This window comes from Patiria miniata, unplaced genomic scaffold (genome assembly GCF_015706575.1).
Source record: "Patiria miniata isolate m_02_andy unplaced genomic scaffold, ASM1570657v1 HiC_scaffold_1, whole genome shotgun sequence".
Lineage (NCBI taxonomy): Eukaryota > Metazoa > Echinodermata > Asteroidea > Valvatida > Asterinidae > Patiria > Patiria miniata.
In genome coordinates this window covers 17,846,195-17,872,710 of record NW_024037047.1, presented here as the reverse complement: position 1 = coordinate 17,872,710, position 26,516 = coordinate 17,846,195, and the positions used below count along the sequence as shown (strand labels likewise).

General features: G+C 39.9%; 1 protein-coding gene across 1 annotated transcript in view; it reads right to left on the bottom strand.

Moving 5' to 3' along the window:
* LOC119731200 (hemicentin-1-like) overlaps positions 1-24,606 on the bottom strand; it is a 58,394-nt gene extending 33,788 nt beyond the window's left edge. Inside the window, exons 1-16 of the mRNA XM_038204277.1 lie at positions 24,564-24,606; positions 16,749-16,858; positions 13,481-13,789; positions 12,612-12,707; positions 11,541-11,753; positions 10,980-11,082; positions 9,764-9,948; positions 8,952-9,224; positions 7,705-7,980; positions 6,829-7,137; positions 6,257-6,352; positions 5,148-5,360; positions 4,556-4,658; positions 2,522-2,706; positions 1,647-1,919; positions 366-544 (exon numbers count right to left, since the gene is read on the bottom strand). Of these exons, the coding sequence (XP_038060205.1) occupies positions 366-544; positions 1,647-1,919; positions 2,522-2,706; positions 4,556-4,658; positions 5,148-5,360; positions 6,257-6,352; positions 6,829-7,137; positions 7,705-7,980; positions 8,952-9,224; positions 9,764-9,948; positions 10,980-11,082; positions 11,541-11,753; positions 12,612-12,707; positions 13,481-13,789; positions 16,749-16,800 (2,865 nt within the window). The 5' untranslated portion in view covers positions 16,801-16,858; positions 24,564-24,606. The remainder of the gene's footprint in view (positions 1-365; positions 545-1,646; positions 1,920-2,521; positions 2,707-4,555; positions 4,659-5,147; positions 5,361-6,256; positions 6,353-6,828; positions 7,138-7,704; positions 7,981-8,951; positions 9,225-9,763; positions 9,949-10,979; positions 11,083-11,540; positions 11,754-12,611; positions 12,708-13,480; positions 13,790-16,748; positions 16,859-24,563) is intronic.
* Between the last annotated feature and the right edge of the window lie 1,910 nt (positions 24,607-26,516).

Sequence of the window (26,516 nt, the reverse complement as noted above, 5' to 3'; positions counted from 1 at the left end):
GAAAAAAAGCATGAAATGAAACGGGGTTGAACGCAGGATTGAAGAATAAGAACTCAACCTAGGGTTTGGCACAGGGTTCACCCAGGGTTGAGTTCAACCCAAGTTGAGAGGCTCTACACTGAAAAGGCCTTTTGAAGTCAAGTTTTTCATTTCATTAAAAGTTGGTTTCACTGCTAGCATTCAAAAAATTCTCAACAGTTCAATCTGTAGGCCACGACATGAATAAGTACGTTTTCCTATACGCAAACTTGACAATTTGACATCTTGCTTAAGAGGAGAATGCACATTTAAACAGGCAGTATCTTGAGATTTAATTCCAACCCCGGTACTTGTAGGAAAAGAAACATAACTAAACAATTTCTCACCTCCTGGCACCTTGTACCATCGCTCAGGAGTGGTTTTCCATTCTTACAGAGACAGGTCCTACCGTCCGTGTCCAAGTGGGCCATATGGGGGCAAGCGCAGGTGAAATTAGAGGGGCTGGATGGGGAGGGCAGGCAGTGATGGGAACAGCCAGGGGTGACGTCGCAGTAGTTGACGGCATCTGAGGAAAGGAACATAGGCTCATTACATTGTGATAAAATGAAAAATTATCAAATTTTCTGGCCTAGGACCAGAAACCAGACACTGTTTGTTTGACATGTAGCGTTAAGGGAATGTATGAAGCTGGGTCACTATTAATGGGGATGAACAATAAATAAGGATTGCCTTTGCTAATTACTTGTGACTTGACTTGTGCACTAGTGATGATGTGTTATTGTCTGTCACAAGTCATCCAGTCCCAAGTCAGGTCCCGACCTATGCAAATGATTTGTAATGAACTTCATTCCCAAGCCTGCCAACTATGCGTGTTATTGTTTATCCGTGGTTACTTTTTTACCGGACTTGTGATTTTACTTGTGACAGGACAGAAAAGGATTGGATTCAAATCCGACTTGACTTCAAAAATTACTCTCATTTTATTGTTTCCAATAAAATATTCCAATCAACTATGATTATTGAAACATCGACACAACTCTGAAAACAGTGGAGGCTGTGAATGGATAGTGTCTGTATCCATGTACGGTGGAATTGGAAATTGAACCCATTCCCACACGGACAGTTTGTACACCGTTGTCTACATATACATGTAACCTTTTCTCTTTGAAATTTGATACCCGATGACGTTATGATGACGTCCATGGTTCGGACCATGGTTCATATTCATCCCATGTTCAATTATCATCCTGTGAACCATTTGGAAAAACAATCCTTTGATATGAGGCTCATATTTTGAATTCAACTAACTGACCTTCCGGTAACCATGGAAGGAAAGGTAAAGTTACTTCACATACACACACAAAATATTTTCAAGGTATGGTTTATCAAACTGCAAGTATAAAGATGATTGAGTAGTAAGAGTATGAGTGAAAGAAGTCTGTCACTTTTTGAACTAATATTGCTTGTAATTTGATACCTGATGATGTCATCATGACTTTAAAGTAATATGCACCACTCAGGATAGGGTCGATATACATGTATTTTCAAAGTTACTAGTTGATATCATGAGCCGTGCAGGAGAAAACTGTGGATAACTCCCCCCCCCCCCCTTAAAAAAATAAAGAAAATATTGACAACAAACGTCAGAAAGCAATTCAGGAATTTACCGAGCACAGTGAGCTGTCCGGTGGTGTAGATTTCCCCATGATCGTTGCTGGCCACACACTGGTACATCCCTGTATCTTCCACTGTCAGCTTCTTGATAGTCAGTGTCTTCTGACCATTACTGAGCTGATATCTGGGCAAGTCCATGATCTCCTCAACGTTACGATACCACTTGTAGGTCACGCCGTCTGGGCTTGCAGCTTCACACTCCCAGATCACGTCCTCGTACATATTTGCTTCCATGTCTGAGATTTCTTGAACCCACGTGGGCGGCACTGAATCAAGACCAAACACAATACAATGTTCAATCCAAATAGCTGTATCCAAGCCAAGATCATCAGGTTGGCGTTTATCTCCTGCTTCAGTGGCATGAAACAACTCAAAATATTCCTTTGCCCTCAATGGAATACCAGACAATCTCAGGTTATTTCCTAGATAATGCCAGGATCCATTTCCTGGGGGCGAGGGGCAGGTTGGGGGATGTGGCTTGCCTAAGGACACAACGTCAAGCCAGCAGCGGGATATACCGGAACATGTATGACCCCTGGACCCTATATGATCACTAGTCATGACACCTAACCACTAGGCCACACTCTCACCATTAAACAAAAAATCCTAACTAACCTTTCTTATTCCTCAAAAAAAACCCAAAAAACACACCACTGTGCATAAACCCAATGGAACACTCTTTGTTCCCACCAAGTTTTAAGTTTATACCCTGGGCATTATGGCTGGGAACCTTCCTGAATCCTCCGTGAAAACCAATGGTTTCAAATTTTACACCCTGGGTAGATCGATTGGTACATTTCTGGGTAATTGCAATTATTCCTATGTTCCTTTAAATTAATAAAAATCTCTTTCTTCCAGCATGACCTACCGTTTACGACGACATTTCCAGATGAGCGTCCGTCACCCTCTTCAGTGTAGCACTCATACTCCCCGGCATCATCCACCTGTATATTCATCAGCACCAACACCTGGTTATCATTCCTGAGGTTGTACAGGGCCGGCAGCTCCGCACCTTGTGGGGTCTTTCTGCGCCATTGGATCCTTGGGGTAGGACTTGGGGATACAAAGGTCAAAGGTCACATGTTAAAAGGATCATCAGGATATATCAAATGTGTAGAGTTAAAGATGTACTGTCCGTACTCATTTCTTTGAACAAATTTCAACCGTTGAGAGTTTTATTTTAACAAAAAAAAAACAAAAAAAAACAGTCGTTTACTTTTGGGTTGCTTTTGAACACAAACAGATCTGCCCTGCAAGTAGACTGGTTCCTAGTCCCTACATTTTATGAAACCAGTCTGTCCTGCAACCATGCAGTCAGTGGTGGGCAACAAATAACTAAAAATGCACATGACCGTACCAACTGTTTTTGATGATATCTCATTCAATAGTGAAAATATATTTTGAACAAGAAAAACAATTTAAAAACTTCAAATTCAGAGCCATTCTCAAAACAGCACACAACTTAAAAATATCTCTCAAAGACACCACTTCATAACACTTTATATTTTCATAGTTGATATCAGATACACCATGAAACTGGGCTATATTGAGAAAAAAAAACCAACAAACTTTTATGTCCATATTAATTAGAGCTATTAACACGGTAAGTCTGCAAATCCTTTTGATTCAATGTTGCACCATCCTTGGACAAGTGGTTCTTCATAAGACCCTTCAGGATTGCTTTCAGAGTCATGTATAGCATGTACCTCAACCTCATCAGACATGCAGGGGTACTGGGAAGGGGGCAAACGATCCTTGGGCCCACCTTTGTTCTTTACAAGAGGATTGCTTTCAGAGTCATGTATAGCATGTACCTCAACTTCATCTCTCATGCAGGGGTACTGGGGGCAAACGATCCTTGTGCCCATCTTTGTTCTTTACAAGAGGATTGCTTTCAGAGTCATGTATGGCATGTACTTCAACCTCATCACTCTTGCAGGGGTACTGGGGGCAAACGATCCTTGGGCCCATCTTTGTTCTTTACAAGAGGATTGCTTTCAGAGTCATTAGTAAGTACCTCAACTTCATCTCTCATGCAGGGGTACTGGGGGCAAACGATCCTTGGGCCCATCTTTGTTCTTTACAAGAGGATTGCTTTCAGAGTCACGTATAGTAAGTACCTCAACTTCATCTCTCATGCAGGGGTACTGGGGGCAAACGATCCTTGGGCCCATCTTTGTTCTTTACAAGAGGATTGCTTTCAGAGTCACGTATAGTAAGTACCTCAACTTCATCACTCATGCAGGGGTACTGGGGGCAAACGATCCTTGTGCCCATCTTTGTTCTTTACAAGAGGATTGCTTTCAGAGTCACGTATAGTAAGTACCTCAACTTCATCACTCATGCAGGGGTACTGGGGGCAAACGATCCTTGTGCCCATCTTTGTTCTTTACAAGAGGATTGCTTTCAGAGTCACGTATAGTAAGTACCTCAACTTCATCACTCATGCAGGGGTACTGGGGGCAAACGATCCTTGGGCCCATCTTTGTTCTTTACAAGAGGATTGCTTTCAGAGTCACGTATAGTAAGTACCTCAACTTCATCACTCATGCAGGGGTACTGGGGGCAAACGATCCTTGGGCCCATCTTTGTTCTTTACAAGAGGATTGCTTTCAGAGTCACGTATAGTAAGTACCTCAACTTCATCACACATGCAGGGGTACTGGGGGCAAACAATCCTTGGGCCCATCTTTGTTCTTTACAAGAGGATTGCTTTCAGAGTCACGTATAGTAAGTACCTCAACTTCATCACTCATGCAGGGGTACTGGGGGCAAACGATCCTTGGGCCCACCTTTGTTCTTTATAAGTGGCCGTCCTATACCTAGAGTGGCTTTCAGCCTTGTAACGGGTGACTTCCATTCTAATAGAAAACAACTTGATCAACCAATCGTCTCTACTCACTTGCCAAAGAAGAAGCAACTGAGTGTAGTTTTTGCCGTGTTGACTAACACTTCTTGGTCTTCCACAGCGATGGCCAGTTCAGGACCAAATTGAGCTTCCCTGGCTATGAAAAATAAATCAAGACATCAAATCAAATCATTGAATTAATTGCATTGTTGCGAAGAGGGGGGGGGGGGGGGAGATTCAAACACCCAATGGGTAGAAAAAGTAAAACGTTTGTCTAAAAAAAATCACATGGGTGGGTTTATCAGCTGATAGACCACCAGATGGTTTTAACTCCTGCACTGCTGCATTATGTGTCCAGCATGCGCCAAACCCCATAAAAGGAGATTTTTTTCTACTGTGGCCACGAGGCAAACATCGACATGGCCAGAGGGGTATGTCACAAAACATCATTTGAAAATTGCATGCTCATGTTGATTAGCGTAAAATCTGTCGCAATGTAAACACAACCAATACTAGATGTGCAAAACCCCATAGCCTCTGAGCAAGAGCACAACGAGTATCATTCTGCTGAATGTAGCCTGTACATGGAGTACACATGGCACAAAAAGAGTGGCATACATGTATTAACATGATTTTTGACACCTACTTGCAGGCCCGGCAGTGACTTGAAAGGTGTCGCTGAACTTTGCACCTGAAGATCCGCCGTAAGTTTGGATGATTTTGAGAACAACGTAGCATCTGTACTCTCCGTTATCAGATTTTTGGAAGTTGGCAAAGCAGAGCCGTCCATCCTTGGTCGTGTGGGTATGTGCTGTCTGCAGAATGGGAAACAGTCCGTAGTACCAGAAGACATCGACTCCTGTGGGGATAGGCCCGAGACAACAGGTCAGCAAGACAGACTACAGCTATTGATTGTATTAAAGAGGGAAAGTATCAGTAGTGCTGAGGGGATAGTCAATGCAAAGCGAGACTACTTCCCAAGGTGAAGCATCGGAATGAGCAATTTTGCACCTTCCCCAAAATATATCAAGTTGAATTTGCTATTTTACACATCCTAGGCTCATCACGGGTATACCATCAAGAAGAAAGTATATGAGATTGTTTCTGCATTCAATAGGGAAAAATAGGGTCCACAATTCCAAAAGGTCCACATTTGATGATCGTGTACAAAACACATGGGAGGTCTACTCAAACAGAAAAAGTACAAGCAACAGAGGCTGTCCACGATTGAAGGCACTTACATGCTTGTGTGCCTGGGTGGGTAGGCCTTCATCGCATTATGGGGAAGTTTATTGTTAGGCAAATTAGGAAAGAGTTGTGGGGTTTTTCTGCTGTCCCCACAGCATTTTCCCTCCCACAAATACCACAGAGACAAGTGTATGACCCCATAACTATGGAACAAGAATTTGTGGGCTATATTCACCCCGAGGACCGATAGACAAAGGGAGAACAACAGATGCTATGTTGACTCTGATCGTTCATCTTTTGTTGAAAACTGTCGTCGATCGTGCATTTATGTGCTTCTATATGTAGGGTCCCCAATTCCTGAAGGTCCCAATTTGGCAATCGTGTACAAAACATGGGAGGTCTTCCTTAAAAGTACAAACAAAAGAGGGGCAATGGGGGGTACCCGATTGCAGGCAAATACATGCATGTCTGTGTGTGTGCATGTTCACGACTTGCTCCACATGACCACAAAGCCACCTTCCACGGGAAATGGGCGAGGCCTCGTAATTGAAAAGATGTGTAACGTACCTGGGAAGTGATGTGGTACATCGCATGATATACACATCCCTGTGTTGAGTGGTATTGTCATATCTGGTGGGCCTACCTCTGGAAAATTGTTAAGGACTGATGAAAGAAAAATACATGTACCAAGATGACAAATTTTAAGAACTATCCAACATGCAGAATGTATGATGTGACATAATCACCGTGCCTTTTGACACACATTTGACCTCTAAAACAAAGATACAATGTTGCTATATTTTAACACTAAAGTGAATCAGTGCAGTGCAAGAATAGGGTATGTTTTAATGAAAATAGTACATTGTAAAAACACAAAGATGTGAAGCCGACCTTTGAGAATTTCTGACATGTGACCTCTCAACCTTTGACCTTTGTGACACTTCACCTCTTGATCTTTCTGGCATTTGAGCCCTCCAATTTTTAACTTTTTCACAAAATAAGGCATTCAAAAAGAGTTTTTGTTTCAAGTTATTGACTCTTTCAAAATGAAATTGGTATTTCCAAAATGATGTTACTTTGTTTTTATCAATGTATTTATCAATTTAAAATAATTCAGATATCAAGGGGCATTTATTTACAAGCAAAATCCAACTTGGCCTTCTTGCTCATGATAGTTCCAATCTGGTTGGACGGGAAGCATTGGTAGGTGCCCATGTCCACCGTCTTGTCTGGCTGTGTGATGGTCAGCCTGCCTTGGGATAGCCGGTACCTGGGCTCAGCATCGGTGTCCAATTCTTCATCGTTTCGTCGCCAGGTGTAGGTGGGACTCTCGTCTCCATCCGCCTCACAGTCCAGGTACAAGAAATCCATCACGCTGTCCTCATTGAAGATTATGTCGTGAGGCTCCTTCACCATGTGAGGTCCAGAGCCTGCCAGTCCCGTGTATTCTGAAATTTGGGAGGATTAATAATACATATACATGTAGTCAGTCGTTGAGGATGTTTCTAACCATTTGTAGACTGCTTCATACTGCAATGTGTAGTGGGCAATGAACCCCGTGCTGCCAGCACCAGTAATTTCTGCATAAACACGTTATGCTTCCAGTACGAGCAGTACAACCTCGAAATAAATACATTAAGACGAAATCTACCAACATGTACACAGAAAAGAGCGATCATGGTCTGTGAATCAACTTACAGAGATTTTCCTTTTCATCGATATTTGTTTGGCATTAATTATGATGTCAAATTAGACCACTTATGCTATGTCCGTCATAGACTGGTTCCAGTCCTTAACTTTTGCCATTTTAGCACACGGCGGGAACCAGTCTGCCAGTGCTGCATGCATGACACATGTGCTTTTCAACCCTCTGATCTTAAGTCACATACAAACCATAACCAATGGCCACACTCCCCTTATATTTAACCAAACTGGGGTATCAAGCAATGGCTGTAATGGTAATGGACTACTTAGACAAAAGAACACCTTTGTTGTGTTCCATGAGCCCTGCTCACCTCTTACAACAATACTTCCAGTACTGGTAGTACTGCCTACGATGTTGGTTGCTTCACATGTATACTCCCCAGCATCCGAGTCCACCACATCTGTGATCAACAAGTTACCATTATCCTGGATGGTGTAGTGCCCGTCACTTGTGATCAGCCGGCTTTCCTTGAACCACCTGATGGTTGGGGTTGGTGCAGCCTCAGGCTGACAGATGATGGTGGCTGTGCCGCCACGGGGCGCCACCTGATTTTGCTTTAACCCGGTGCTGAACCAAGGCTGCATGACTGTCAAGGCAGAGCAAGTAATGTATGTTAGGCCAAACAAATCCTAAATATTCAGTCTCTGGTCAGCGCGATTTTGATCGTGCGCTTTATTTTCAATTTTTTTTTCAAATTTTCTGTGGTAGCTACAACAGTTAGATGTTGAACGAATGATAGACCATGGGAACGATGTTGCTGCCAGCTGATCAACAACAATGGCGGTTAGTCAACTACAAACATTTCAACAAGAGGACCTAACTCTGCGTAGCGTGTCTACATGAAATATGCCACTTATTTCCGTGTCCATTGATTGTGGAGTGAAAACTATTACCGTTCGGTATTGTGTAATGTGAGGGCTCGGCAAGTTTTTACCATGCACGAATCTGTGTGCGATGGGACTCTGTCCAGTGGTCGCGAGAGATTTGTTTTGGACACCACGCATGCTGGATCATCCCCAACCCGGTTTTATCCAAGTTATCCCCCTCACAGAACTAATAAGTGACTGTCTGGAGTTAGGAAAATACTTTACATTTGTGCTACACATGCCGCCACTTGTTGAAAGAGGGCCAAACCCTTGGGGTTTGGGGGGATTTGAAAGTTAAGCTTCTCCTCTGGCTTCGTATATTAGAATGTATGCCATGTCCTGTATGGCAATCAACCATTAGTATCTGTACTACATAGTATTACATTGTATTTATCCAAGATGAATTCATCAAACCGTAGAGTGCTTGTGCAGTTTGAGTTTTTAAGTCCCTCCCTTCAGTGGTTTTTGTCCAGAAATTCTTCTCGCTGGTTTTCCTCCCACCTTTAACACTACAATTTCCTTTCTCATCACGACTAAAGCATGCCAAAAAAATCTCAGCTGAATGAGAAATAATTAACCAACAAAGTTCTGCAGCAGCTTAGAACTTTATAGTTGATTAATTCATGACAAAAAATAGAAAAAGAAAACAAAAAAGGCCCACACACCTAACACAAATGAGTGAGGAATTTACCGAGCACAGTCAGCTGTCCAGTGGTGTAGATTTCCCCATGATCGTTGCTGGCCACACACTGGTACATCCCTGTATCTTCCACTGTCAGCTTCTTGATAGTCAGTGTCTTCTGACCATTACTGAGCTGATGTCTGGGCAAGTCCATGATCTCCTCAACGTTACGATACCACTTGTAGGTCACGCCGTCTGGGCTTGCAGCTTCACACTCCCAGATCACGTCCTTGTAGATATTTGCTTCCGTGTCTGAGATTTCTTGAACCCACGTGGGCGGCACTGAATCAAGACCAAACACAATACAATGTTCAATCCAAAATCCGTTCCAAGCCAATACGGATCATCAGGCTGGCGTTTATCTCCGGTTTCAGTGGCTCAGATTAAGAATATTTCTTTCCTCTAAATCATACCAGACCATCTCATGTTCTTTCCTAGCTAGTGTGAGAATTTATTTATATACTCTGAGGGGAGAGAGGCGCCTGTGGTGATGTGGCTTGCCCAAGGACACAACGTATAGCCAGCAGCAGGATTTGACCCTCGGACCTTATGAACAAAAGTCACGAACCCTAACCACTAGGACACACTCCCCCTGTTAAACCGAAATTCCTGAGGCACTATCAGCAACCGTATACCTTCCCCAGTCCTCCAAAATCCACCACTGCCTAGAAAGCCAACTGCAAATTCTTTGTACTTCCACTTTCAACATATGTTATATATTGGACAGCTATAATAAATCGGTTGGTGCATTTCCAGGTAATTACAAATGTTCCTACGTACCTTTAAATTAATACAAATCTCTTTCTTCCAGAATGACCTACCGTTTACGATGACATTTCCAGATGAGCGTCCGTCACCCTCTTCAGTGTAGCACTCATACTCCCCGGCATCATCCACCTGTATATTCATCAGCACCAACACCTGGTTATCACTCCTGAGGTTGTACAGGGCCGGCAGCTCCGCACCTTGTGGGGTCTTTCTGCGCCATTGGATCCTTGGGGTAGGACTTGGGGATACAAAGGTCAAAGGTCACATGTTAACAGGATCATCAGGATATATCAAATGCGTAGAGTTAAAGATGTACTGTCCGTGCTCATTTCTTTGAACAAATTTCAACCGTTGAGAGTTTTATTTTAACAAAAAAAAAAAACCCAAAAAACAGTCATGTACTTTTGGGTTGCTTTTGAACACAAACAGATCTGCCCTGCAAGTAGACTGGTTCCTAGTCCCTACATTTTATGAAACCAGTCTGTCCTGCAACCATGCAGTCAGTGGTGGGCAACAAATAACTAAAAATGCACATTACTGTACCAACTGTTTTTGATGATATCTCATTCAATAGTGAAAATATATTTTGAGCAAGAAAAACAATTTAAAAACTTCAAATTCAGAGCCATTCTTAAAACAGCACACAACTTAAAAATATCTCTCAAAGACACCACTTCATAACACTTTATATTTTCATAGTTGATATCAGATACACCATGAAACTGGGCTATATTGAGCAAAAAAAACCAACAAACTTTTATGTCCGTATTAAGAGCTATTAACACGGTAAGTCTGCAAATCCTTTTGATTCAATGTTGCGGCAAACGATCCTTGTGCCCATCTTTGTTCTTTACAAGAGGATTGCTTTCAGAGTCACGTATAGCAAGTACCTCAACTTCATCACTCATGCAGGGGTACTGGGGGCAAACGATCCTTGGGCCCATCTTTGTTCTTTATAAGAGGATTGCTCTCAGAGTCATGTATAGCATGTACCTCAACCTCATCACTCATGCAGGGGTACTGGGGGCAAACGATCCTTGGCCTTGTGCCCATCTTTGTTCTTTACAAGAGGATTGCTTTCAGAGTCACGTATAGTAAGTACCTCAACTTCATCTCTCATGCAGGGGTACTGGGGGCAAACGATCCTTGTGCCCATCTTTGTTCTTTATAAGTGGCGGTCCTATACCTAGAGTGGCTTTCAGCCTTGTAATGGGTGACTTCCATTCTAATAGAAAACAACAACTTGATCTACCAATCGTCTCTACTCACTTGCCAAAGAAGAAGCAACTGAGTGTAGTTTTTGCCGTGTTGACTAACACTTCTTGGTCTTCCACAGCGATGGCCAGTTCAGGACCAAATTGAGCTTCCCCGGCTATGAAAAATAAATCAAGACATCAAATCAAATCATTGAATTAATTGCAATGTTGCGAAGACGGGGGGGGGGGGGGGGGGGGGGGGGGGGGGGGGGAGGATTCAAACACCCAATGGCTAGAAAAAGTAAAACGTTTGTCTAAAAAAAATCACATGGGTGGGTTTATCAGCTGATAGACCACCAGATAGTTTTAACTCCTGCACTGCTGCATTATGTGCCCAGCGTGCGCCAAACCCCATAGATGTCACAAAACATCGTTTGAAAATTGCATGCTCATGTTGATTAGCGTAAAATCTGTCGCAACGTAAACACAACCAATACTAGATGTGCAAAACCCCTAGCCTCTGAGCACGTGTATCATTCTGCTGAATGTAGCCACTGTACCGGTACTTGCACATGGAGTACACATGGCACAAAAAGAGTGGCATACATGTATTAACATGATTTTTGACACCTACTTGCAGGCCCGGCAGTGACTTGAAAGGTGTCGCTGAACTTTGCACCTGAAGATCCGCCGTAAGTTCGGATGGTTTTGAGAACAACGTAGCATCTGTACTCTCCGTTATCAGATTTTTGGAAGTTGGCAAAGCAGAGCCGTCCATCCTTGGTCGTGTGGGTACGTGCTGTCTGCAGAATGGGCAACCGTCCGTAGTACCAGAAGACATCGACTCCTGTGGGGATAGGCAGCAAGACAGACTACAGCTATTGATTGTATTAAAGAGGGGAAGTATCACTAGTGCCGAGGGGATAGTCAATGCAAAGCGAAACTACTTCCCAAGGTGAAGCATCGGAATGAGCAATTTTGCACCTTCCCCAAAATATATCAAGTTGAATTTGCTATTTTACACATCCTAGGCTCATCACGGGTATACCATCAAAAAAAAAGTATGTGAGATTGTTTCTGCATTCAATAGGGAACAATAGGATCCACAATTCCAAAAGGTCCACATTTGATGATCGTGTACAAAACACATGGGAGGTCTACTCAAACAGAAAAAGTACAAGCAACAGAGGCTGTCCACGATTGAAGGCACTTACACGCTTGTGTGCCTGGGTGGGTAGGCTTATCACCGCGTTATGGGGAAGTTTATTGTTAGGAAAATTAGGAAAGAGTTGTGGGGTTTTTCTGCTGTCCCCACAGCGTTTTCCCTCCCACAAATACCACAAATACCACAGAGACAAGTGTATGACCCCATAACTATGGAACAAGAATTTGTGGGCTATATTCACCCCGAGGACCGATAGACAAAGGGAGAACAACAGATGCTATGCTGACCCTGATCGTTCATCTTAGGACATGAACCAAATCAAGGACGACCACGATTAGAAAACGTGTACAAAACCAATGAGAGCTGTTGCAAAAAAGTATAAAGAAAGAAAAAGGGAAGAGGAATGAGAAATCCTGGATTTACACCAAAAACAAACGTGGGTGTGTGTGTGTGCATGTTATCACGACTTGTTCCACTTGACCGAAAGCTGCCTTCCACGCATAGCGGGCGAGGCGAAGTCTCCTATAATGTGTACCGTACCTGGGAAGTGATGTGGTATGTCGCATGATATACACATCCCTGTGTTGAGTGGTATTGTCATATCTGGTGGGCCTACCTCTGGAAAATAGTTAAGGACTGACAAAAAAAAATACCAAGATGACAAATTTGAAGAATTATCCAACATGTAGAATGTATGTGACATAATCACAGTGCCTTTTGAAACATATTTGACTTCTAAAACAAAGATAGCTATATTTGAAAGGGAAAATACAACATTTGCAAACATCAAAAAATAAAACTACCAAATCATTTTGAAATACCTTGCTGGACTGTTAGTGAATGACAGTGTAAAGCATCCTGTAAAATCATGGCACCTGGTATACTGTCATTTTCAAGAAAAGTGGTATTTTTGTATCAATTTCCAACGCTGATCGGCCAATCAGCGTTGGAAAAAACTGGCTTTTTTTCAAATACTGGCCACAATTGACCATCGCACTTGTTTGCAATAATGAACGGGTACGAGCCAGCTAGACTGGTTCCCTGACCTTACAATTCCCCAATGTATGTAAACTGCTCCGTTTCTTCTTATATGGAGTCAGGGAACCAGACTACAGGAACATGATTGTTTATCTTTGTTTTTATAGCATTTTCTAACCCAAAACCTCAAAAAAAGTCAGTGTAACTATATTTGCTATATATTTCCAACCCCCCAATTCCATCCATTTCTGAAAATTACAGCAAAAGCAAATGATGTATATTCCCTTTAACAGTGACTCAGTGCAGTGTTTCAAGTTATTGACTCTTTCAAAATGAAATTGGTATTTCCAAAATGATGTTACTTTGTTTTATCAATGTCTTTTGTGATACATGTTTTAAAATAATTCAGATATCAGGGGGCATTTATTCACAAGCAAAATCCAACTTGGCCTTCTTGCTCATGATAGTTCCAATCTGGTTGGACGGGAAGCATTGGTAGGTGCCCATGTCCACCGTCTTGTCTGGCTGTGTGATGGTCAGCCTGCCTCGGGACAGCTGGTACCTGGGCTCAGCATCGGTGTCCAATTCTTCATCGTTTCGTCGCCAGGTGTAGGTGGGACTCTTGTCTCCATCCGCCTCACAGTCCAGGTACAAGAAATCCATCACGCTGTCCTCATTGAAGATTATGTCGTGAGGCTCCTTCACCATGTGAGGTCCAGAGCCTGCCAGTCCCGTGTATTCTGAAATTTGGGAGGATTAAAGTAAGTCATGTTATTGGAGATTATTATTCTAACCGTCTGTAGACCGGTTTATACTTTAGGCAAACAATAATGTACATTTAAAGCAAATTTGATGTACAAAAACCATTCTCAGAAAGGGGTTGGAGTCGAACCCTAAGGTCAAAAAAAACTTATGCTTCCGATTACATGCCTATAAAAAATAGGGTCCGATGGCTGGAAATATTTTTATTTTGCCAAATTTTGTTGTGCCGATTGAATGGAGTATACATGTATGTGTATTTTGGGTCTGAATTGCATGTATTTTCATTTGTGCCACGGAAGCTATTGAAACTAACCCTCACAAGTGATAAAACTTTGCCTTAACCCTTACCCTACTTGACCCTCCAACGCATGCCAATATGTGCCTCAAGAAAATCTCCTATGTTTTTTGCATGGCCCTCCAATATCTGCCATGTCATTTCAAGGGTAACTGGACAGGCACTCCAATACATGCCACAGAGAACAATGAGAGTCCTCTGATAACAAAGTGAGTGCCCCCAGCTGGTCAGTATCAGGCACCCTCCAGGGCCTCCAACTCCTGCCAATTGGAGCCTTCACTGTTAAGACTTGTTATCTGCCAATAAACTGCAGCTGGAGGGCATTGGCATAACCAACTGACATGCAGTAAACTACCCTCAGAGAGTAAGGGTTAATTATTGAAAATCTATATTTAAGGTTGATAATTTTTTAAAATAACAGAGAATTTAAGTTGTGCACATTACTCTGCACATCGTTAGCCAAAACCGGCCATGATATCGCAGATTTGCACAGTATCAGCATGAGTGCATGAAGCAGGCAACGAACCATGTGCTGCCGGCCATAGAAAATTTCGTGGAAGTACCGGTATGCTCTAGACAATGGACCGGAGGCGAATTGGCCCTGCCTTTCCCATGGACACAACACAAGAAACTCTGTTAGATTTGACCCATAACCTTCTTATTTCAATGGATGGAGTGTGTTGGCCTGGTGAATATATATATAGAAACAATACATTCTTGGTCAGGGGTTGGATTTGAACCTACTGGTAGTTCAATTCCAGTTAGATCTGGTTGGTCTTGGTTTTTGTCAGAATTCCCCTTAGATTTTAAGTGTTTTATATATTTCCAAATGTGCTTGTAAATTTGGTCATGTTTATTCATTAACTTGTGACTTTTATTTACACAGGGCCATGGATTTCTTTGCCAACATGTAAATAACCTACTATTTTGTTTAGCAATACAGGACTGACAGGAGCAGTAGAATTCTCCTCCTTTGTGTTACCCATACCAATAGCATGTAATGCCTTTGGGGTTTAATTGAATAAGCTTTTCCAAGCCTTCCCCAATCTTTGTGTTTGAATTCCTTGAGGTTGTAAACGAATGAAGTGGAATGTTAGGTATCACGGTTGGTTTGCAGTGATTGCTGGTATAAAAGAGATTTTTGGGTGTGCCACAGCAGAGCACATTTGAATTTTTGATAGACAATGTCTGACAATTGATCCTCTGAGCCGCGCGCTTTTTACAATAAGGTGTAGCTGCCGCATTTGCTGCAACTTGCAGAAGCAGAAGCAGATAGTACAGACTGCTCATCAAGGCAAATAGTGGTGTGGAGCTGAGACCAAGAGCAGCTGGATCAGCGAATCCAAGATCGTGAACGACAAGGAAACCGTGAGTTATGTTTGTTTAATTATCAAGGAGGTTATGGTTTCTTTTTAGTTATTTAACTTTGCAGTAAATAATGACCAGTGCCACCCTAAGAAGGTTTTGATGGAATAATTGATATTATTGAAGTTTTTTTGTACATATACGCAAGCGTAATTCTTTAAGTTAACAGCCGATTTGTTGTAAAAAAGATTGGAGATTTTGAGGTATTATTGCCTGTATTTTTTGGCCAATCTTTCATTGAATTATCAGATGGCCCTTGGCCCTTGTAGCCTGTAGTCTGAGGTGCATGCCAAATTGAGGTAGATGGTTGATGAGCCGGGATGCTCAAGACGTTGATTTATGCAGTAGCAACCGTCGAGTTTGACGTAGAGTCGCAGAGACAGAGGACGCTGGAGGGGCTGTCATCCCTATGTTGCACCACTGAGAGGCTGAAATCAGCAGGAGAACACCTAATTTTTAAAATACGGTGAACTGTATCATTTCTTGTTTTGCAATAACATTTGATTGTTATTGAGATCTATTAAGATAAATTTGTTTGATCATCTTGATTTACAAGACATTCTTTTTTTGTGATTTATAAATCGAAGAGATTTTTTTTTCTGGCCAATTTGACTGGAAATTGAATTTTGGAAGTAGTTAATTGGTCATGTCTTTTTTTTTTTTTTTAAACCTTTGGAAAACATCTAAAGTAAGTGTACTTTGGGTTTTTTTTATGACTAAGTGGATAAACTTAGGAGTGGTTTCGAATGTATCCACACCTAGCGTTCTTTTTTGAGTTTAATTTGTTCAGAAAGTAAAAACAGATATTCCTTTAATTACTATTTTTTTGGTTGAGTTGTGTTTCAAGTTAAGAGTTTAAAACTGAGAAGAAATACTTATAGTTTATTTTGTGAGATATTTTTGTTGTTTTCCGCATTAATCATCCATTTTATGACTTAAATTTATAATCCTTTTTATGACTTAAGGAGAAATATTGTAAATACTGCAAGAAGAAGTGGACTTATAAATTAAATTGTAAATAATAATTGTGTAAATAGAACTGATCTTGTCCATTGTTGTGATTATTTGGTGTTTGCAATCTAATCATTTGATCTTTCCAGCCACAGTCACTAAAACAAAAGGGTAACTGTTACATTTTACTCAGACAATACACAAGGACAGCCATTGGATTTGAACCCATAACCCTCCAATCTTAACCCTAACTCCCTAGGGGGTGTGCAAAATCGTATTGAAATTGGAGGTTTCAGGACTGTTAGGGCTATTGGATCCCTACTCACCCTGTGCATTGCATCCAATAACTGCAACAAGGAGAAGAAAAAATCGCCTCATGTTGCCACATCAGCGTACACTACAAACTGAAGACGATCAGAGATTTTTGGAATTTTGCCTGAAATAAAATATATATAAAATATATAAATTCCTACATACTAGGATACATGTATTTCCAAAGTTTATGTTACTCAATAGGTTGCTCTCCAATTTGACTTCCTACAGAAGACATGAAATACATGTAACTTCCCATCAGAATTTTGTGGCGTCAACTTTTCTGGACCCGCATCTGCTGCGCTGTATTTCAAAGAAATTAGCACTGTCGATACCAAAATTGTCAACTAGGAATATATCAGAAATCCAATATTGAGACTATTCAATATATCAATTATCCCATGTAAAAGTTCATGAAAATGTGGAACAATTACCCATTTGTACAGAACTTCTTCAAGCAAAAAAAAAACAATCTAAAGTTCCAATTTTCCAATGGCTTTCTCTGAAGCATATATTGCTCAAACTTTTCAATTTTAGCACTGAGAGTTTGTGGAACGGGCGTTTTTTTTTAGATTTTACATTGGGGAGACCACGAACTCCAGCGAACGCAGAGCACATAGCTGGTATCGCCCTTTGGCATTTCCTGATTTTTTTTTATTTTCATGCAGTCACATGGAAAGTTGCCGCCGAGTTGTATTTCATTATATACAGCAAATGTGAGTACTGAACAGAATCTGTGTGGCCAATTGCCTGCAAATCTCATGGGCTAAGGCAAGACATGCAGTTGTCAAGACAACCATGACAACAGCTTCCCACTGGACTGGCCCTGGCAGTGACCCAGCCTACAAGTCAGCTAGTTTCTCAGATTTCTTTTCCTTTGACAAAAAAGGAATCCTCCAAACCATAAATGGGCAACAACAAAATGTTCCAAATAACGAACCTTTTTACGAGAAAATATATTTCGCATAAATATGATTGGAAATAGGCCTATTTTATAATGATTTTAAATTAAATTACGCTATATACATTCATTTTTGCGCAGAAGTATGTGCTTTATATTTTCAAAGTAGCCGAACCCCAACTCTGCCTTGAAAAATGACCAGTAAATTGCAATCAGAAGTATTCACTGCTTAGATACAAAACGGAGTAAACACTTAGGACCTATGTATGGCATGATCTAGCAAAGCTATAAGTAAAAAGCAAATTCTATCAGATTTTAGCAAATTACTCGCTTCATTTTATTCATTACAGTGCAAGTAAAAATTGGAAAAAAGCCAATGGTAGGCAGAGTTTCTATATACACAACCAGACAACCCATAAGGTATTAGGCATTAGTTTATTTCTCCAGAGTCCCAATTTTCGGACTAGAGTTATTCAAGGCAATAAGTTACTCCTGCATGTCATGACATCGTTAAAGTTACTGAAAACAGAAAAGGCTGTATTAACGAGTAGGCCTAGCTGCATAGAACAAGTAGAAGTATAGCCCTATGGCATGTATATAGGCCCTTTATGGGGAGATTTTCAATTGACCTGTACTAGGCCTGTCAAGCGCAATTTGAGTCCTCCGTGCAAGTTTAAACTTGTGCGCACAAGTTTAAACCTGCGCGCACGTAAGTTTAAATTTGCGCGTGCATTAATTTCCTTGCTACGAACTGCGCACGCAAGTTTAAACTTGCGCACTACATAGATTTTCCCAATGCATGCAAAGCCACTAAACTAAACTATTTTTTTTCCCTTGGTAAACTCATGCAGATAATAACATTATTTTTAAAGCAGATTTTTCTCCGATTAATAGCACCACTGTGCTTCGTGAGATAATGCCTTTTTTGAAACATTTTATTATAAAAACAGTATTATGCTAATGAGGTTGACTGTGTAGAGGATCAGACTCAGAGATAAGGCATGTAAGGGGTGGTAATGCGAAGAATTTATGCACTTAATTTGCATCATGATCTGTATTATTGTTTATGGCTCATTAGGATTTTTGTTTAATAAACAACATATTCATTCATTAATTCGAATTAATTAATTAAATTAATAATTTAAATAAATTAATTAAATCATTGATAAATTTATTTACCTTTTAAAATAATTACCATTTTATGTGCATAGCATGAATTATTGAGCCTGCAAATGAAATAGTTGTTAAAGTAATAAATTTAATTAATTAATTAAATTAGTAATGATTTCATTATTTTTTTTTCAAATTATGCATTTTTTAAGTGTACACAGCGCTCGAAATATTAGGCAAAGTATTTTTAAAAACAAAATGAATTATTGTACCGTCCAATTAATTACTAAATTAATTAAATTAGTATTTTTTTTAGAATAAGTACTTTTTTAATTGTCACAGTACATGTAATTTAAAGCATTTAAAAAATAATGTAAATTATGATTTAAGTATAACGTCAAAATTTGAACAATTGAAGGATCATAATCATTCTTTTTACGTTAACAACGGGTTAACTTACCCCTAAGAAATTATGATTTATTTAAATTAACGAAGTGGCTATTGTTACGGCAGCCGTTGTGTGGCGCCCTCTACGATACTTTATTGATACACACGCAGGTATATAATTATTTGTTTCCCCACGTTTTAGTGAGCAGTGCGACAGCTCAGTCGATAGAGGGTAGGATTTGCACCGCGAGGTTGCGGGTTTGCATCTCAGTTTTGCACTCGAATTTTTTTCCTTTTCTAACCCGAGGCTTTGGAGGATTTTTTTTTAAAGGGAAATAAAGTCCGAATTTCATAATGTTCAAATTCACTTTTTTCCTTCTAATTTTATTTTCTTCTCATGTTTTTATAAAAGTTGCAGTCTACCGTAACGATAGAAAATGGGAAATGCGTTACGGCTGCCGTAACAATAGCCACTGCGTTAAATTAAAGAATATTTATAATGCTAATTAGTTTTACAATGCTAATTAGTTTTACAAATTACAAGGCAAAAAAACTTGAAGCTGGTCTCCGGCATTATTGAACAACTTCATTACACTTTCCAAGCAATCGCCGTGCTTATTGGTTGGTCCCCTCCCCGCCCCCTAAAAAACTTCTCTGATAAGCACTGCTAAATCTCAACGTTTCTTTTCAATTCCCCTTTTTGAGTGGTCGGGCACAACCCGACCACTCTTTGGATCTGTTACGATTAATTGAGTGGTCGGGCACAACCCGACCACTCTTTGGATCTGTTACAATTAATCTTTCTTTCTTTCTTTCTTTCTTTTTTTTTTCCGGACAATACTTCTCCATGGGTTTTCTCTGAAACGGTATATGGTATGAACTTGTAACTTTCAATATAATTCGACCCTCAACCGAAGTGGTGCATATTACTCTGACGTCATGATTACGTCATCAGGTGTCAAATTACAAGTGATTTTATCTGAAAAAGTGACCAATTACTTTCGCCTATAACTCTTGAACTAAACAATCAATGATGTTTGTATTCTGTAATCAGATAGACCATTAATCGCTTAACAGTTTATGTCGTGTACGTGAACTCGCTTGACCTTTACTTCCGGGTCTACCGGAAGGTCAAAGTTAGGTGAATTCAAAATGAAGACGTTAGCCTGACATCAAAACAAAGCAGCATTTCTAACGAACGGTTCACGGTATGATCACAAAACCTTGTGTGAACTTGTACCATGTTACGAAGATGTTATAAATTTTGTTTCGTCATCATGACGTCATCAGGTATCAAATTACAAGCGATTTAAGGGCAAATTTTGACAAAATAGTTTGCGTTATATCTTTTGAACTAAATAGAGTATCGTGTTCGTTTTTTTTGTGAGGTTGTAGACTATGCCGTGGGAAAAATTTTGTGTTCCCGGACGCAAAACCGCTTGACCTTTACTTCCGGTGTTACCGGAAGTGCAATAAAAACTGAATATAACTCAAAAGCGGAAGGATTTTACTACAGACATATATATTATGAAAGTGTTAAGTGAGGAATGCAAGACGCAAAAAACGTGTGATGACGTCATCATCCGAAAGGGTGCCCCCTATCGGCACATAAAATAGAGTTTCCCTTCTTTAATTGTAAAACCATCCGTCCAAATTTTACCAAATCGCCCCTTGACATTCTCTGATTAACCACAGATAACTTGACAAGGTTTCAAATTCATGACGTCATCAGACCGGAAGTTACTTTAAGGAGAATTTGAAAAAGATCATAGTTTTAATTTAATTCTATCATTTGATCCCTGTCATATCTTCGAAGTCCAAATAATGATATCCATTACAATGTTCACCTTTGGATCTCTAATGCTGTGATGTCATCAAACCGGGAGTTAGGTGTTATCAATACGTCATCAAACCGGAAGTTAGATGTTATTAATACAAACAATTATATTTCCCATAGTTTCATACGTTATTTTAACTTTACAATGAAAAATTATCCTCTCCGAACTTTATCAGTACTCACTAACCATTTTTGACTGATAACGTCATCAAGCCAGAAATAACTTTTTGTGCACATAGAATGATTACTGAAACTTATCACACCGTTAAAGATACCTTTTTGAAACATTGATTGTACTTGAAGGGATTTAATTTCGTGATCCTTTTTTCTACATAAACATATATTCCTAACTTAACTGGGCAGTGAATAATGAAAAGGCTGTCCGCCCAACCACTCTGCGTTTGTAACTCAACAAACGCGAAACTCTAGTCTTTCTTTCTTTCTTTTTTTTTTCCGGACAATACTTCTCCGCGGGTTTTCTCTTAAACGGTGTATGGTATGAACTTGTAACTTTCAATATATATCGACCCTCATTCGAAGTGGTGCATATTACTCTGACGTCATGATTACGTCATCAGGTGTCAAATTACAAGTGATTTTATCTGAAAAAGTGACCAATTACTTTCGCCTATAACTCTTGAACTAAACAAGTCAGGTGTGTTTACAAACACAAATGCCCCGCAACCGTGACTGTTCCCATGACATAACACCACTCTTTTAACATCAACTTACATGTACCTTGGTCACATGGAACATTCATTGACAGCATTAGTGTCTTCTGTAGGTTTTATATGAATTAATACCTAATCCCTATAATCTCAGAATAAATACAAGATTTCTATTGTTTTAGCCACTGTGAACTTGACCCTTGACCTTTTGGCCCCAAATTCAATAGGCTTCTTAGGATTACCAAGAACAATCCACAAACCAAATTTGAAGTTCATATGTTAAGTATTTCTCAAGTTATCGCGCTGACAAGACTTCTATTGTTTTAGCCACTGTGAACTTGACACTTGACCTTTTGGCCCCAAATACAATAGGCTTCTTAGGATTGCCAAGAACAATCCACAAACCAAATTTGAAGTTCACATGTAAAGTATTTCTCAAGTTATTGCGCTGACAAGATTTCTATTGTTTTAGCCACTGTGAACTTGACCTTTGGCCTTTTGGCCCCAAATGCAAAAGGCTTCTTAGGATTGCCAAAAACAATCCACAAACCAAATTTGAAGTTCACATGTAAAGTATTTCTCAAGTTATCGCGCTGACAAGATTTCTATTGTTTTAGCCACTGTGAACTTGACCTTTGGCCTTTTGGCCCCAAATGCGAAAGGCTTCTTAGGATTGCCAAAAACAATCCACAAACCAAATTTGAAGTTCACATGTAAAGTATTTCTCAAGTTATCGCGCTGACAAGATTTCTATTGTTTTAGCCACTGTGAACTTGACCTTTGGCCTTTTGGCCCCAAATGCGAAAGGCTTCTTAAGATTACCAAGAACAATCCACAAACCAAATTTGAAGTTCATATGTTAAGTATTTCTCAAGTTATCGCGCTGACAAGATTTGTCCGGACACACACACCCACACCCATACTTGTTTCACATGACTAGTGTGGACTTTCCATTGCTTTCGTGTAGTTAAGAAAAACCAGTGAAAAAACTCATTTTTCTCAAACTGTGAAAACTCTTTCAACCCAATTTTTTTTCTATGATTCCCTTTAGTGTTTCTCTTCATTCTGCTACAGATAAACCTAACCCAAAAATGCCTCTAAACCTGTTTTCCAGAAATGGGGAAACACTGTGTGGACGTGGGGTAAGTCCACACAACGTCGGTACTACCTACATTATGTGGACGTCTTTTGTTCGGAAGTCCACACTGCGTATGTAAGACAAACTCACACCCACCCACCACACACACACACCCACACACCCACCCACCCACCCACCCACCCACCCACCCACCCACCCACGGAAGGACAAGGCGGAAACAGTATGCCCCTTCGGCTTCGCCGCGGGGCATAACAATCAATGATGTTTGTATTCTGTAATCAGATAGACCATTAATCGCTTAACAGTTTATGTCGTGTACGTGAACTCGCTTGACCTTTACTTCCGGGTCTACCGGAAGGTCAAAGTTAGGTGAATTCAAAATGAAGACGTTAGCCTGACATCAAAACAAAGCAGCATTTCTTCCGAACGGTTCACGGTATGATAACAAAACCTTGTGTGAACTTGAACAATGTTACGAAGATGTTATATTTTTTGTTACGTCATCATGACGTCATCAGGTATCAAATTACAAGCGATTTATAGGGCAAACTTTGACAAAATAGTTTGCGTTATATCTTTTGAACTAAATAGAGTATCGTGTTCATTTTTTCGTGAGGTTGTAGACTAAGCCGTTAGAAACATTTCGTGTTCCCGGACGCAAAACCGCTTGACCTTTACTTCCGGTGTTACCGGAAGTGCAATAAAAACGTATTATAACTCAAAAGCGGAAGCATTTCACTACAGACATATATATTATGAAAGTGTTTAGTGAGGAATGCGAGACACAAAAAAAGTTTGATGACGTCATCATCCGAAAGGGCGCCCCCTATCGGCACATAAAATAGAGTTTCCCTTCTTTAATTGTAAAACCATCCGTCCAAATTTTACCAAATCGCCCCTTGACATTCTCTGATTAACCACAGATAACTTGGCAAGGTTTCAAATTCATGACGTCATCAGACCGGAAGTTACTTGAAGGAGAATTTGAAAAAAATCAGAGTTTTAATTTAATTCTATCATTTGATCCGTCATATCTTCGAAGTCCAAATAATGATATCCATTACAATGTTCACCTTTGGATCTCTAATGCTGTGACGTCATCAAACCGGAAGTTAGGTGTTATAAATACGTCGTCAAACCGGAAGTTAGGTGATATTAATACAAACAATTATATTTCCCATATTTTCATACGTTATTTAATTTTAAATGACAAATTATCCTCTCCGAACTTTATCAGTATTCACTAACCATTTTTGAATGATGACGTCATCAAACTAGAAATAACTTTTTGTGCACATAGAATGTTTACTGAAGTTTATCACACCGTTAAAGATACCTTTTTGAAACATTGATTGTACTTGAAGAGATTTAATTTCGTGATCCTTTTTTCTACATATATTCCTAACTTAACTGGGCAGTGTATAATGAGAAGGCTGTCCGCCCGACCACTCTGCGTTTGTAACTCAACAAACGCGAAACTCTAGTTATTTATTTTTTTGTTCATTAGTTTGTTCCATTATTTATTAATTTATTTCTCAATGTAGGCCTACCCGTGTTTTGAACATTTTTTTTCTTCATCAATGAAAATCCCGCCCGCAAGGTTCTCAAGTTGTAACGTGCGCACGCAAATTAAAATGGCGCGGTGTAATTTGCGTGCTTCGGGGAGTCCCTCGCGCAGTTTAAACATGTTAAACTTGTAATTTGTATTGCGTGGGGGACTCAAATTGCGCTCGACCGGCCTACTAGTACTACTAGTACTAGGCAAGTCTACGAATGAAACGAAATGAAAATAAATTAGTAGTAGTAATAGTTAATTATAGTACATACCTATTGCCCTACAGAACATCGCCTCTGCTAAGCGCGCGCCTAGCCAGCTAGCCATGCTCAAACAGTGTTAGAAAATCAAAACACTAAACTTTTTTGACGAAGTTAAGCATGGTACCCCAGTCTCACCGTAGATTGTCGCACTGCTGGTTGCCAATATGGAACCAGGCAGGCTACCAGGTTGACCGTTTTAGCCGATTTTCGGCTACATTTGACCGATTTTTTGTTAAAAAAATGAGTTTGACAGAAAATTTGACAGAATGGATTTTTTTGGCAGATTTCTACCAGAGATTCTGCAAAAATTGTTATTTTACAGAAAACCATAGCAAATTTGAAAAAAATGGTAATTTGTTTAAAAAGTCTTCAATGTTTTCAAATAATCATTTGCATAAGGAGACAGGTTGACCGGGAACCGGACTTCACTCCGCAACTGCATTTTGCCTGAAATTTACGCAATAATTTCATAACATCTTTAGTAGTAAGGGAGGCGGGGGTGCTGGACTTTGTCATAGGTCTGTGGGTAGTACAGGGCCATTAATGAGAAGTCAGGGTGCTGGACTTTGTCATAGGTCTGTGGGTAGTACAGGGCCAATGGGAAATCCCCCGATCTCAAGAAAAAAAAAAAATAAAAAAATAAATCTAACGGAGAGAGAGTGAGAGAAAGAAAAAAATTAGCTCCTTACCCTGTAAAAGGTGAGGAGCTGTTTTTTAATATAAAAATGGAGAGTAATATGTTTAGACCGACGAGTATTTGAAAAATTAATAAAAAATAATATCGGTTTTTATTAAATAGATGGAATACTTTGGGACGTCACAACTTGGGGATAAGTGCGATCATCATATAATCATCGAGAATGGTTTTTTAATTTGTGAAACGTGCGGTGAAATAGTTTCACGTTATTTTGATTTTTCAGCAGAAAATGCGCAAGAAGATCGTATCAATTGGTCAACTTTAAAGAGAAACAAAAGAAAAACTGTGGAGAAACTTATTTTGTCTGTTTGTCCAGAGCAAGACTTAGAAGATGTCCAAGAAACAATCAATAAATATAACGAGCTCGTTAATTACAAAACATTGAGGGGAAACGGATGTGTCAAACGGTCGTTAATAGCCGCAAGTTTCCATCACGTCGTTGGATTAGACAAAGAACGAGTTAGAGATTTATTTAAAGTGACTCAAAATCAATTTAATAAAGCACTAAAAAGATACGATGACCACTACAATAAAGGCGGGGCTGAGGGTGACACTCTAAGAGGAAAGGTATAACTCGGTGGATCGTCTTCATAATGTTTATTTACCGAGAATTTGAACTTGTAAGTTTTTCGATAAGAGATTTTTTTTCCTTTGCCAGCCGTTCGTCTACCCGTTTTTTAACTTCTTTTTCAAAGTCCGTATCGTTTTTAATCTTTTGAAGCTTTGTGCTAGTCTTTGTTCTGATTTTTTGTTTAAGCTCGTTAAATTTTGCGAGCTCTCTCGTAATCAGTAAGAACTCTTCGTGCGATATATCTCCGTCGTTGATGGCTTGAGACACGTATTCTTCAATCGTGTTAAGTTTGGAGTCTGCTAATATTTTAATCTGGTCGTGCTTTTTTAGCTTGGCAGATAATCGCCTAGACGCGATTCTAAGCAGAATATCTACACCAAAAGCGCCTATAAACGTTCCTTCTAGCACCAATCCAACGGGGGTTGATATAACACCCAAGAGAGCGGGAATACCGACAGCCCCCGCTATAGCCCCCAATCCTTCTAATCCTATCTCTACGTAATTAATAGTGTCGATCACTCTCTTTATTTTTTTATAAGTGTGCTCTCGGTGGTCTCTCTCTTTTAAGATTAAAGATCGAATCTCTTCAATCTTTTTAAGTCTGTACACTTTTGTTTCTTCGTTACTATTTAATCGGAGTACATCTCCAGAAATATCGGGGTATAACACCTTACCATCTACACTCATGTTTTTA